The sequence below is a fragment of the Pimephales promelas genome, chromosome 12 (genome assembly GCF_988280905.1).
Source record: "Pimephales promelas chromosome 12, fPimPro1.hap1.1, whole genome shotgun sequence".
NCBI lineage: Eukaryota > Metazoa > Chordata > Actinopteri > Cypriniformes > Leuciscidae > Pimephales > Pimephales promelas.
Genome location: NC_142780.1, coordinates 31,605,555 through 31,621,531, shown reverse-complemented (window position 1 = coordinate 31,621,531; position 15,977 = coordinate 31,605,555). Strand labels below are relative to the sequence as shown.

Below are 15,977 nucleotides of genomic sequence, written 5' to 3'. Positions count from 1 at the left end.
GAACTAGATGACTAAACGCCTGAAGAGACGACTCTACGACGGCGATACGTTATGTCCTAAATTAATACATGATTAACTAACTGTATTTTTATATACATTTCTGAAATGCACTTTCTGTAAAGCTGCTTTGAAACAATATGTATTATGAAAAGCACTATACAAATAAATTTGAATTGAATCGGAAATTGATGCAGAGGGTTGCGTACATTTTTTTTTGTTTGAGCCAAGGCATTCTTTTTTAGAGTGAAGAGAAGTATAGTTTTCCCTCTTGAAAAATGTTTTCCAGGTGCTTGCACCTCCAGTTTAGGGCAAATACGGGGCAATTATATAAGTGCATTTAGTAAATAGGGTCAGTCCCACAAATTATCCCAAGAAAATGTCCAAAGTAATAGTTTCAAAATGCAAAATAATCTAATGTTCAGTACAGTAATAAGAAATGTATTCATATATTATTAAAATGGTAAAGTTACCGGCTTACATCATAGGAATGAGTTTGTACTGCCTTAATTTCATCCCACACATTCTCATCAACCCCTCATCTCTGGACACGATTAGCAGGCAAACCATCTGGCATCACCTGGCAACTGCATCTGTGAATCATCAGCAGGGGGTTTGAACACGACACAGCAATCCTGAAATCACAAGCTTCCATCTTGTTTCCTTGATCCTTTATCTTACTTTGACTGATAGCATTAGTAAAGCAGAGTTGATGAAGACCAGAAGAATCTGTGAGTGTCATTTCAACTGAAACAACTTTATTTTTCAGATAGACAGACAGGCAGACAGACAGAGAGAAAGAGAGATAGATAGATAGATAAATAGATAGATAGATAGATAGATAGATAGATAGATAGATAGATAGATAGATAGATAGATAGATAGATAGATAGATAGATAGATAGATAGATAGATAGATAGATAGATAGATAGATAGATAGATAGATAAAAACAACACTCTCAATAAATTAGTTCAATAATAGATAGGGAATAATAAATAGACAGACCGATAAAAACATCATTCAGTATAATAAATGAATACAATACAAATGTATTTCTTTATTCATCTGTTTAATTGATTTCATTTCTATAATTAGCCCACCCGAAAAATATAAATTCCGATTTATTCAAAAAGAAATGAAAGTCTTCAACAGCTTTGAATAAACTAAAGAATGATGAAATGATAACAGCAGTCATTATATTTTTACAATAATAATCATAATTCAATAACCAGAATATCAACATTCATAACAAATCCAAAAAACATCGGCAATACACTCTGACATACCACTCTTTCTATTAAGATAATATATACAAAAAGAAATCAAATTCCCAAGTGTCTGCCCTTTTCAAAAATGGAAATTTAGGGGCGGGGCTTATGGCTTGTCAAGAAAGATGAGTGTGATTGGCTTATGGCTGACAAAGATCAACTGAAGTTTATTAGAAAGAGGCACATCATGGGAACTCCATTCATTTACAGGGGACAAAGAAGCGCTTACTTGCATGGAAGAGTTGCTAGGCAAGTAATGAGGGAATAAAGCATCAAGCCATATAAAAGGTCAGTATAGTAAAATGGGAACGTCTCCTCACAAGAGCGATCCAAAAAAACAAAAACAAAAAAAAAAACCTCATCTGATGCACGGCACCGCATTGAAACTGAAAGCAAGAGGAGATGCAAAAGCTGCAAAGATTAGCAGGTGACTTATGTCTGGAAAAGTGGATATATGCATACATACGGTAGGTATTAAGCCTAGGCTATATATTTATGTACAAGCATTGCTTGGTCACCCAGAACCTGTTACAAAACACCTCAATCAGTGAGAAAATGAGTGCAAGCTTTAGACTGGCAAACCCCGCGGCGGACTCCCGCTTTCAGACTGCGTACAATCAGCCTGAGCAAAAAGTGCTTCGAAGACATCCGCCGACGAGTCGCCAGCGTGAGTTTTAATTCCCACAAAGTTCTGTTATGCTTTTTCTTGTCCACATGTCGAGAAAAAGGGAAATCGGTGTAAAAGAACACATTCTGTACACTGCATATACAAACATACCTTATGTACAAATACACATTTATATATATATATTTATATTGTATAACCATACATCCAGTATATACACAAAGACTGTACACACACTGTATATACACACAGTCACCCACAACATTATTCGACCTGCATGATCTCTCAACATTGATATTTTTGTCTAGCGGTGTAAAAAGGAAGCAGAAAAAAAACGTCTGTGTTGCTCAGCTCAAAGGAAATAAAGTTCAATTTAAAACAGCAACTTGGCTTGGCTTTTCAAAACTACCCACAAACGTTCGCCAGCCAAATCTCTAAACAAGAGGATTCCGCATCCAAACAGTGTCGTCCATAAAATCAAGAACTCCACAGCAAAAACGAAAGCGAGTTAAAAAGTAAAAGAATCCATCCTTCCTTCACATACGAAGGAGTTGCCGAGGATCCGGGACGTAGCAAAATGCGGGGAGGGGGAGCAGGTAAAATAACAGGTTGTCGATACTTCTTTGCAAGGAGATTGTCACATAAACACGCGGATCTAAAAAGGATTATTTTCAGTTCTTGTCTCACATTACCAGCATGTAAATATCTGGGTGAGGTCCAGTCAAGCAGTGGAAACAAAAGTTCGGAGACCTCCAGCCTCTGACCGAATCCGCTGGAAGGACAACTCAGCGTCTCTTGAGAATAAAAAGGCTGGGCGTGTTCTGTTTCCCCAAAATAAAAGACATGATTGAGACGCAGGCAGGCATGACCAGGCAGAGCTAATGAAGATCGTAATGAGAAGAAGTAGAGGATTGTTCAATATCCTACATGTAGTTAGTTAAGAACCTAAAAAACAGCACCTTTGAGATTGATCTTATCCACAGAACCTCTCTCAACGAACCACTTGCGCTGCATGCGACGTCATCTCTCGTGCTGTTAAGAGGCACGCAGCAGCCGTCTGACAGATGTTAAGCATCCCAAACTGCCATCACATCAAATTATATCAGAGAGAGAGAGAGAGGGCACGTCAGAGGAGGGGAACCTATTTATTTTTTCTTTGGATCGGCTCTGGCACTGAGTCTAAGCCTCAGTTTCCCCTCTGTCAACCAACCGAATCGCGTGACAGCGCCCTGGAATTAAACATCGGCCAACCTGAAGAGTGTCCTTGGTGAGGCCTCCAATTAGGTTCCAGATTGTCCTCCATGAAGCTTTGCGTTTGGCTGGAGACGCAGGGAAAAGAGGACGTGCTTGATGAGCTGCTGACCAATCACTGCTACTAATCTCAGAGAAGAAATGGACTAACCACCCAAACAGGCAGGTCAACTTAAAAATGTTTTTCCAGTTTGCATTAAACTGTGAGGCAATTGAAAGTTTACCTGAGTCATTCGATTTTACGTCTGAGGTATATTCATGTCATGGCACATTTGTCAGCCGATAACCCTGCTATCCCATTTCTCTCGAGCGCTTTTGGGACATAAACAAAATTGCCTGTTGATTATTACTAAACGGTGTAGAAGTCACTTAAAGATAGCCCTCGAAGCTCGAAAAAGCTAAAATGGCGAATCAGTCCATTCTCCTCTCTAGTGCCTTCCCAGCCTTTAAATATTACAGTACAGCTCAGTGTTTTTATTGTGCAGTTATGATTTATGTTTCCTTGCTCTCATCTAGGCCTGCTGTATTGGTGTAGCTCTATTACATACAGAACTTGAGGAGTTTTTCAACGCAACAACAAGGCAATCAGCAATGAATTGGGTTACAAATGAATGACTTGTGTCAGCGAAGCCACGAGAATGTCTTGAGTCTGTCGAAACATGACAATGAACTGATTAATCGGAAAACAAACACTAAAACGAAAGCTGTAGTGAAAGATGAGGTATACAATCAGTACCAGATGGCAGTGATACTTCAATGAAGACTTATAGCTAGCAATATTTCTGTACAGTACATAAGATTTGATTATTTTACAAACCAACAAGATCTTCCCTAAAATTGCCATTCGACGGCACCAAAAACTACGTTAGAGATGCTTGGGCAACTTTAAAGTCAACATGAAATCAAAATGGACCCTGTATACGTCTAAAATGCACATTCCTGGTTTTATTATTCATAATTTGTAGCTTTCCAGTTGCTCAAACAGTACGGTATGGCAAAGCCAAGGTCATGGGTTCGATTCCCAGAGAATGCATGAACTGATCAAAGTTTGGATGAAAGCATCTGCCAAATGCATAAATGTAAATGTAATGATTATTTGGTGCAAGTCCCTGTTTACTTTTTCAATGCGCATTCTTGATCTTATTTTTTGATGCATGGTATTCTATATTAAAAACAGGGCTGTTTTCATAATCTTTTAACAAAATATAATGTGCACCACCTCTGAAAACAATTCACAAATCCATTTAAATACAATTTTCAGCCACCGAAATCCATTTTTTCTATTTTATACTCGAAAACGTGTCACATAGTGGATTAAAAAATGGTTGCCTTCAAGTTGACTTTCATGTTGAGTTTAAAATGTCTTTTAAGACAAAAAAAACCCAACACAAAGTTCTGCTTATTTGAAATATCAGCTCTCTTTGAGAAAAACGCATCAGTAAAATGTCTTATGACCACAACAGCATTCTGGCCTAGCATTTTGTTTTAATAAAAAAGACAAAAGGTTTTTTGACCTGACAGAGATCACCTCTCGCTCACCTCATGTTGCACGCACACACACACTGAAATAAATCAAAATTGGCCTGTAAGGAGATGAATGGGAGGACGAAGACATTACTACTGTATATGAACAGTTAGGACGATGACAGAATGAGAGGTGGTGATGTAACACAGAGCAATGCTTTGTGAATCCATAGCACCAGTTAAATACACATAGGTTCTGAGATTGAGAAGAGAAAACATTGCACAAGTTCAGTCTAGTGAGGCAATTCAAAGACCACAAGCACTTTCCAGACATTGTCCACAAAAACCCGAGCCGAGACATTTTCAGCATTACATCTAAATGAGCAATCTCAAAGAAGAGAGTGGAGTTTGCACAACCATTTCTGTAATTCTGCCATCCTTATTCTTGTGTTTGTTTGAAAACCCTGTCTAGAGATACAGAAAGGCACTAGGGAAGGCAGATGACAAGACAAAATCCCCAAGACAAAGCTGACGCGTGTTCGTGGGTCAAATTTCGATCTCTATACACTTCGAAACATACGTATAAGTTTGTTTGCCCACCGTTCCCGGCTTTTTGGGTCGTTTTTTTTTTTTTTAACTCAGTCAAAAACTTGGAAACTGAACCAAGCACTTTCCAGTGGTTTGGATGACGTGGTGGCAGAGGTACTGTACGTGCAAGGGGCTTTTAACTTTGATCCAAAGAAAAAGTGATGTCGGAATAACATATCGGATCCAATGGAGAGCCCTTTTGTTTTGGATGGTGCAAGTAATGTCCCGCCTCCCATTTGTCCTCAGTCTAATGTACAAAAAAAAACCTCATCCTTATAATGCGGATGACAAAAGATGTGATTTTTCCTTCCGAATTCCTAAAAATGTTCTCAGATTTGGTCAACGTTGTTATTGACCTGCTCCCCCTCCAAACTTGCCCTCGATGATGTTGCTGATTTTTCAGTTGTCGGGGAGCTCTCCGTTTGGCCGGAGTTGTGCGTGAGGAAGAGAACGAGGAGGGGAGGCTAACGGGAAGGACAAGATTCCATTCAGGGGGGATCGGGTGGAGGATTTGTCCGAGGGGGAGACTCCAACAAAGCCAGGAGTGCTGGTCAATTCTCCTCCAAAACTCACACCGGGGTCTGCTGAACCCAAGGCGGAAAGCTGGTTTTCCTAGCAAGACAGAGAGAGAGAGGAAAAGGGAGGAGAAGAGAGAGAGCAGGCGGAGGAGGGATGGAAGGATGAAGATTCCAAACACACACAAAAAAAGGCAAATGGAATGCAAAGGAGTTCCCATGGCAAGAAGATCGATAGGGAAATGCAGAACAGGAAGATCAAAGTAAATAGAGGTCACAGAGAGAAAGAGAAAGAGGTGATGAGGGATTGGAAGAGCAGTAAAGGAGGAATAAAACAGGAGCATGAGTTGTACAGCAGAGGAATGAAAATTTTCAATAGAAATGCTCAGGGAAAGAGGGATAGACACAAAAAAGAGGAAGAGAGAGGGATGAGGAGGGAATTACAAATGCTGTTGATACACTTGTGCTCTTGAGAGGTTGCACTGCAGAAGACCAGAGTGGTTGTCAGTGACGATGAACGATTCAATATTGGACCGTTTTGGGTAAATATACCCAAAATGAGATTTTAAGTAAGTAAGAAGGGAAATTTATTTATTGATTGATTTATTTAATATCAATTTTGCATTAAAGGGGTCATAGCACAATTTTTTTTTAGAGCCAAATCAATTAATCTCGATGTGTGTGTGTGTGTGTGTGTGTGTATTTATATACACTATATATATATATATATATACACACACACACACACACACACACATATTATATAAACAAACTTGTATGTTATATGCGATTAATCACAATTAATCGATTTTTTACCATTTAATTTTTTTGGTTTTGCTCAAAATATATATGTTGGATCAATCAATTCTTCTCATGGAAGCCTTAAAATAGATTACCAGTCGAATGTAAAGTGGCAATGTAACGTCCCAAAGTGTACATTTATTTGACCTCAAAGATCAGAAATTTTGATGACTCATGATATGACCCCTATCACTGCTCTCACTCCAGTGTCTGAGTGCAGTAGAATAGACTTATACTGAGCATGCAACTGATGCAAAAGTGTGATCAACTGAAAAGAACAGGAAGTGAGAATGAATATTTAAGTCGGATGTGTTTTTTGTCCTGCTATCGCAAGCATATTTGGACTGTTGTGACAATGTGCCTGACAGTGTTATGCAAGCTCAAATGACTCTAGGGAACACATTTTTCAATCCATTTGCTATATTTTATAAATGATTTATAAAGAAGTAGTTTATATTTGTATTATATTGCATGATTATACAATTTTGATATTTAATATCAAACCAAAACAGTGTCAAATCCACTATTTAGAATTTCAGGGAGTTTTCACACATGGTTTGAACCGGAGTTTGGTTGACTGTACAATTGTCCATCGTATGCACACTTGGCAGAACTAGTTGGTCATCCGGGTACTTTTTGCTCACTCTTTTATGATGAGTACTTTGAATTTGGACATACTAATTTTGAAACATACAGAATTTCACCTACTATATAGTAGGGAAATGTGCACTTCGGATACAACCTATTGCAAACTACACGCCGCCATTTTGAAGTGCATTCAACTTTGTAAAGTGGACGAGGGAAGTTAATTTCGACAGACTTGGGTACACTTCAGGCAGATCCATAGACCACTATCCAACACAATTGTTGCGTCACAACAGAAACTCGCACTTAATTCATTCACAAGTGATCAAGGGCTTAGCGCGTTCCATTTAAACCCATTGCAAAAGGTTTCACCTGAACTGTACACTTGTGCAACGCTTGCAAGGGAAGGGCATTAAAAAAGTGGACTTGAATGCAGGCCTGGTTTCGTACCTGAATGAATTCGTCTTTTTGAATGAATTGTTTGAGTGAATGATTCAATGACTCCCTCATAAGAAGATTATGTAACCCCTCCACCCGGGTCCTACTCGCCCCACTCTGTGCGGGCCTCGAACCCGGCTCTTCAGCGTGAGTCAGGTGCTCTAACAAGGAGGCTAAAGACTGTAGCCTCTAGCGTCTGTCGCTAGAGTGCCTATTGAGATCAGAGGAGTGAGGTTTTTACTTCCACAGCAACTACTAGCTGGCCTCCGTTACACTCACCCCCCTAAACCTCACTCCAATCCGGGTCACGGCACCAATGTAACCCCTCCACCCAGGTCCTACTCGCCCCGCTCTGTGCGGGCCTCGAACCCGCTCTTCAGCGTGACAGTCAGGTGCTCTAACAAGGAGGCTAAAGACTGTAGCCTCTAGCATCTGTCGCTAGAGTGCCTATTGAGATCAGAGGAGTGAGGTTTTTACTTACACAGCAACTACTAGCTGGCCTCCGTTACACTCACCCCCCTAAACCTCACTCCCATCTGGGTCACGGCACCAATGTAACCCCTCCACCCAGGTCCTACTCGCCCCGCTCTGTGCGGGCCTCGAACCCGCTCTCCAGCGTGAGAGTCAGGTGCTCTAACAAGGGGGCTAAAGACTGTAGCCTCTAGCATCTGTCGCTAGAGTGCCTATTGAGATCAGAGGAGTGAGGTTTTTACTTCCACAGCAACTACTAGCTGGCCTCCGTCACACTCACCCCCCTAAACCTAACTCCAATCCGGGTCACGGCACCAATGTAACCCCGCAACCCGGGTCCTATTCGCCCCGCTCTGTGCGGGCCTCGAACCCGGTTCTCCAGCGTGAGAGTCAGGCGCTCTAACAAGGATACTAAAGTCTGCAGTCTCTAGCATCTGTTGCTAGAGAGCCTATTGAGATCAGAGGAGTGAGGTTTTTACTTCCACAGCAACTACTAGCTGGCCTCCGTCACACTCACCCCCCTAAACCTAACTCCAATCCGGGTCACGGCACCAATGTAACCCCGCTACCCGGGTCCTATTCGCCCCGCTCTGTGCGGGCCTCGAACCCGGCTCTCCAGCGTGAGAGTCAGGCGCTCTAACAAGGAGGCTAAAAGATTTTTACTGGCCTGCGTTACACTTACTTGCTTTGTGCATAAATAAATATCTGTTTTTGAATGAATTGGTGGAGAAAGATTCAGTGAATCACTCATAACACAGTCACTTGTCGTCACCTATTGGCATAACTATGTAACTTGCAGAAAGAGTCACGCTGAAAGAATTGCAAATGATGCATCAGATTTTGTAAATTCTCTATCTATCAGTATATATATATATATTTGTATGCATCGGAACAATTTTTTCATCAACTCAAATATTTATGAAACACTTTGACTAAAATATTGAGCCCGCAATAGTTTCATAGCTAGTGTATTATCATTGCCGGTTAAATTATATTGAACTTGGGTCCGCTCTGCACCGAAAGCGTGAAAACAACCTCAAGCCCATTTCTGCGACACACACACAAAAAAGGGATAGTTTGACTTTCATATTTTTTGTTATGTGTAGCTGGGCTAAGATTCTCATATAGTGGAGACACCATTTTTATTTTGCTCTTATCCTCTAATCTTACCTACAGAGGCGCAGTGCAGTGCCAAAAGCTCATTTTATATCTAAATCATGCTCAGTGTGTTTTTCATCAAGTTCAGTCCTTTTCAGTGAAATCTGGATTGGGGTGGAAACATTGGAGTTAAATCAGGCTAAAGTTAAAGCGGAGGCTAATGCATGAGAAACTCATCAAAACAACATGACAACAACATTTGGTGATAATATGTTTTACCATTCTAATATATACTCACCTGTTTTTTGTGTTTGACTTCATTTTTACAAGAATTCTAAGTGAATGGCTCAACTTTAATAGGTTCTATGTTTTTAACACCAAGGAATTTGCTTTGGTTCCAGACTGTTACATTAGCGAAGTGGCTAGCTTTGCTAACATAAGTCAGTCTGACTCCGTTACGGTGCAATTTCTTTCTCTTCTCAATCAGAACCTAGTATTTGAGAATGAATATGGAATTAGTGTTGGGGAACGGAGGTTTGGAACTAGCTGCAACACTAAACAAAGACAAGTGATGACGACAACAGGAGTAAAGGGTGCATCTCTGTCAGAACTGCAACTCATACGACGGTCACTTTTGTCTGGAACCATTGCTTTTCTTTAGGTGGTAAAATCGAAGTCCTGGTTGAATTGGTCTGTCAGGTAATTTAGGTTCAAAAGAAAGGGTTAATACGTTCTGATGTGTTTCTACAGCTCTTTAGATGCAATCACACGCAGAAACCTTTAAAACATCATCTAAAGCAAACTAAATCATCAAACACATCGAGTAACAGCACACACATTCACCTTTCGCTTTCATTCAGCCTTTTACTTCACACACAAACTTAATTTACCCAAAAGAAATTGCGTAAAAAATGAGTTATAGATGCAACCATGAACAATACATTTCTATGCAACAAACTACACAAATACTTCTACTGTAAACCACCAGAAGCGCTCTAAACACCGCAACAGAAGCATGAACACGTACGCACTCTCACACTCATCCGGGTTCTCATGCACGCTGATAACCCACCCCCGACTCCTGTCAGGGCGGCACGGAGAAAGATACGGAGATTTCCCAGAAATCATCATCAACTGTTTCAAAGTGCAATGGTGATGATGTAGATAGAATGGACATGATGAGAAGAAGTCCTTCGCCTTGCACTGAGCCATATGCCCTGCTTACCTCTAGTTTATGTCAGATTATGCTGAAATTGGGACATTTTGTGTGGATGTGAGGTGAAACCTCCTGCAAAACAAACAAACAAGCTTCCGAAAATGACAGCATCTCTATGAATCTGTGAATGGTAGCAAAAATGATTTGCAGGATACTCAGCATTTGATAATGCACTAGTATCCAAATGATGTCAGTACATTTATCAATCTGGCATAGTTTTTCTGCAGTATGCAAAATAATAAACACTATTTATCTATCTATCTATCTATCTATCTATCTATCTATCTATCTATCTATCTATCTATCTATCTATCTATCTATCTATCTATCTATCTATCTATCTATCTATCTATCTATCTATCTACCTACCTACCTATCTCTATCTATCTATCTATCTATCTATCTATCTATCTATCTATCTATCTATCTATCTATCTATCTATCTATCTATCTATCTACCTATCTATCTATCTATCTATCTATCTATCTATCTATCTATCTATCTATCTATCTATCTATCTGTCTATCTTTTTATCGATCTATCTATCTATCTATTTATCTATCTATCTATCTATCTATCTATCTATCTATCTATCTATCTATCTATCTATCTATCTATCTATCTATCTATCTATCTATCTATCTATCTATCTATCTATCTATCTATCTATCTATCTATCTATCTAGCTATCTGTCTGTCTTTTTATCTATCTATCTATCTATCTATCTATCTATCTATCTATCTATCTATCTATCTATCTATCTATCTATCTATCTATCTATCTATCTATCTATCTATCTATCTATCTGTCTGTCTGTCTGTCTTTTATCTGTCTGTCTATCTATCTATCTATCTATCTATCTATCTATCTATCTATCTATCTATCTATCTATCTATCTATCTATCTATCTATCTATCTATCCGTCTGTCTTTTTATCAATCTATCTATCTATCTATCTATCTATCTATCTATCTATCTATCTATCTATCTATCTATCTATCTATCTATCTATCTATCTATCTATCTATCTATCTATCTATCTATCTATCTGTCTGTCTGTCTGTCTGTCTGTCTATCTATCTATCTATATGTCTGTCTTTTTATCTATCTATCTATCTATCTATCTATCTATCTATCTATCTATCTATCTATCTATCTATCTATCTATCTATCTATCTATCTATCTATCTATCTATCTATCTATCTATCCGTCTGTCTTTTTATCTATCTATCTATCTATCTATCTATCTATCTATCTATCTATCTATCTATCTATCTATCTATCTATCTATCTATCTATCTATCTATCTATCTGTTTATCTGTCTTTTTATCTGTCTATCTATCTATCTATCTATCTATCTATCTATCTATCTATCTATCTATCTATCTATCTATCTATCTATCTATCTATCTATCTATCTATCTATCTATACGTCTGTCTTTTTATCTATCTATCTATCTATCTATCTATCTATCTATCTATCTATCTATCTATACGTCTGTCTTTTTATCTATCTATCTATCTATCTATCTATCTATCTATCTATCTATCTATCTATCTATCTATCTATCTATCTATCTATCTATCCGTCTGTCTTTTTATCTATCAATCTATCTGTCTATCTATCTATCTATCTATCTATCTATCTATCTATCTATCTATCTATCTATCTATCTATCTATCTATCTATCTATCTATCTATCTATCTATCTATCTATCTATCTATCTATCTATCCATCCATCCATCCATCCATCTATCTATCTATCTATCTATCTATCTATCTATCTATCTATCTATCTATCTACACAAGACTGAACTTTTAATCAACAAATCTCTTTTCAAACTCCTCAAACTACAAGGCCTACATAAAATAAAAGTTTGTCAAGGCAACATTTATTCTAGTATAATTAACTCTGGCTGGGAAGTAGAGGCGTATATGACTTTGTGCAGGCGAGGTGTAGTGTGTGTGTGGACAGTATTTTTGTGGACACGTCCAGAGTACATACGGTGGATGTGGGAGGAGACAGAGGTGGAGTGGGCGGGTCACAGTCAGGTGAGTCATTACCTTTGCATTCGCAGTGGGACGGGTGCAAGGCGGGGCTGCACTAGGATGGACTGCCGCCTCCCCTAAGAGAAATCACCGTATCTCATCAACACACAGGAGAGGACAGAGAGGTGTGTATGTGAGGGTGTGGGCCTGTGCACAGCAGGCAAAGGGAGTGTGTGTCCGTGAGACGGGATCGGCATGCATGTGGACATACACTCACACACACACACACACACACACACACACACGCACGCACACAAAAACACACACAAATTCCCAGACAAACATTTAAATGTCTACCAAATAACACAAACATACCTCAGCTCACCACAAAGTAAAAGGCAAACAAAGCTCTAAATGCCATGTTGGTCATCTTTATGATTTCGCAGCCAACATGCAGCTAAACAAAATAAAACTCTTCTCTACAAAATTCCACAGAAATATTCCTCAGCTCTTAAAATCCCAATCAATTGGCGAACAGGGACATGCTACTGGCTCAATGCACCCGACATAATAAAACAGCAGAACAGAAACAAACACAGCGTGTGAACGTCTGCCAAGCACATGAGCAAACACAGAACTGACAGAGACGCATCGTTAAAAACTACGAGACAAAACCAGGGCGCTTTACAAACACAAACTTCTCTCTCGACGAAATCAGAGTGGCTTTGGAAGAGTTTTTATGATAATTAAAAAAAAGGAAGCTATTTTATTACAATTGTTTATTATGAAAGGAATAGGAACAAATAGTTAATTGTACATATTTAAATAACTGTTTACCTAATATTAAGAACATTTATAATAATACATGAATTATTATTATAAATTAATTCATATCAAAGTCACTATGAAATCAAAATCAGCAGTTCTTGCTTTAATCATGGAATATTGCCATTTTTATCATAAATGATTTATCTGTGAATGATTTTTTTTTTTAATTCATATGACCTTGAAATCAGCCAAATCTCATCTCTTCCCTGATGACGTGTTCACTGGCGCGAGGGCGGGACAACCTGTCACTCACATGAGATCGACCAATAGCAAACCACAACCAATCAATTCCCAGTGTTTGAGAAGCAGCTTCACTTGGATAAAGGTCGTCATAATAGGGAAGAAAAGACTATTGCAACTTACGTTTCATGCAGATCTCCTAATCATCAGTTAAAAGGTAATAGATATAGCTAATACGGCTGGGTAATAAATATCGATTTCTCGACATTAATCGATTCTCATTTTTACGAACCGATATCGATTCTTAAGTCTCAAGAATCGATTATTCATCCTGTTTCATTTGAATGAATGGGATATTGTATCGCGGCTGCGCGCAATCAAAAAAAAAATCGCAATAATCTTTGTCCTTTGTTACTATTGCTATGAAGCAAAGTCTCAATTTTCAAATTACGTCCATTTTCTTTAGAAATTCAAAAACATAAATAGAGTTTTGGCGCTGTGGCGCGAGATCGCTCTGGCTCAGCTGAAGAGAAGCAGCAGCGCTGATCTCTCTTCCGGGTTAATAATACCAGTTACAGCGCGAAATAAACATGAATGAGCGTCTGAAAGTGTGTTAAAAGATAGAGTATAACTTATCGAAATTCGTATCATGTCACATTGATTCGCTCAATCAGCGTTTCAACCGTGGAAAGACGTCAGTTAAACAGCTTGTAATCAATGTCATGTATCGTCATATTTACCTCAGAAAACCCACATCAACTCGTTAGTCAGCTAGGAAAAAATAACTACAGAGAGGAGCATTTTGCTAAATATATAGCCACCATTTAAATGTTTATATTTCATATAATCTTCTTATTATAAAAATAAATTAAAGTGTAATTTAAGTGATTCGTTCATTATTACCTTCATATTTGAATAAATCTGGCAAGTTTTTTATGACAGCCACCATTTAAATGTTTATATTTCATATAATCTTCTTATTATAAAAATAAATAAAAGTGTAATTTAAGTGATTCATTCATTATTACCTTCATATTAGGCTAATGAAGCCTAGTAGGCTACAACTAGACTCCCATAGTTTACAGCATTAGTTAAGAGATTTGATTCCCTTGAGAAAAAATGCCATTCATTGTAACTGATATCCAAAATAATCGATATTGAATCGAATCGAAATCGAATCGAATTGCAAGCTTGTGAATCGAAATCGAATCGAATTGTGAAATTTGTCTCAATACCTAGCCCTAATAGCTAATCTGCAGACCTTTTGGTAACGCTTCCTTTTACAATACAGTACTTACGTGTACTTTGTGTACTTAGAAAGTACTGGCTAATATAAGGTAAGTACATGGGTTAGGGGTAATACCTAGTTATTATCCAGTAATTGTAATTACTATAAGTACATAGTAAGTACATGGGTAACACAGGACTGTAAAAGGAAGCGTTACCGACTTTTTTTAACCAACCACATGTGGGTGATTTAAACGTTAAAACATGTTAAATGAATGTTAAAGGATGTTTTTTTTGACAGTTGCACCTCTTCCAAACGTCCACCTGAGCTTCATCTAATAGATGCTTTCTTTCACACACTAATCGTATTCTTCAGGAGAATCTATGCTGACTGCGCTGAACTTCCTTCGGTGGTTCTGTCCACTCAGCCGTTTCCCTGATCCCCGAGTTATACGTGCGGCTCATACTCAACTCCCTCGTTTTATCCCATCTTATCTCATCAGAAACAGGATCATTGATTTTCTTCTTTTCAAAGTCACATTGAAAGTTGATTTAAATACAGCTGGAGCTTTGGATCAGAGCGGTCGAGTGACGTGTGTGCACAGACTGGAACTGAAACTGAGAATTTGGTGTTTGTTGTAACATACAGTACAGCGATGCACCATTTATGAGAAATCAAAGCATCAAAAAGAAGCGAGGGATGACACATGGTAAGAAACATGAAGCATTTGACATCCCTGCTGGAGGTACTAATGCTTAACTAAACAATTCTCCACTCGAGGTAAGGCAACACTGAGCAAATAATACGCTACAAAAGTTCAATAATTATGTTAATTAAAGGATTAGTTCACTTTTGAAAAAACTTTTGCTGATAATTTACTCACCCCCATGTCATCCAAGATGTCCATGTCTTTCTTTCCTCAGTCGAAAAGAAATTAAGGTTTTTGACGAAAACATTCCAGGATTTTTCTCCATATAATGGACTTCAATGGGAACCGGATGGTTCAAGGTCCAAAAGACAGTTAATAACTGTTTCAGATGCAGCTTCAAATGTCTTTAAACGACACCAAATGATGAATAAGGGTCTTATCATGCGAAACGATCGGTTATTTTAAAGCTTATTCCAAAAATGTAACTTTTCTAAGGACAAATGCCAGCCTTGCTCTATTCTGTGAGGCGCGTTTGCAACGTCACGTATTACGTAATTACGTTCAAAAGGTCACGGGCGACGTAGCCGAAAGTACAGAGTCAGTGTTTACAAGTTGAGCGCATAGGTTGAACGTGCAAACTAACTCAAACACCGTTTACAAAAAAAGGAATTAAAAGTAAAAACAACGATGTCGGACAATTTTGATTCTGTACTTCCGGCTACGTCGCCCGTGACCTTTTGAACGTAATTATGTATTACGTGACGTTTCAAACGCGCCT

The 15,977-nt window shown here is 38.5% G+C and overlaps 1 protein-coding gene across 1 annotated transcript in view; it reads right to left on the bottom strand.

Annotated features, from left to right (window-relative positions):
* Positions 1–3,036: 3,036 nt before the first annotated feature.
* The window catches only part of syngap1b (synaptic Ras GTPase activating protein 1b), a 131,567-nt gene continuing 118,626 nt past the window's right edge, over positions 3,037–15,977 (bottom strand). Inside the window, 2 exon segments of the mRNA XM_089118000.1 lie at positions 3,037–5,596; positions 5,598–5,807. Of these exon segments, the coding sequence (XP_088974126.1) occupies positions 5,525–5,596; positions 5,598–5,807 (282 nt within the window). The 3' untranslated portion in view covers positions 3,037–5,524.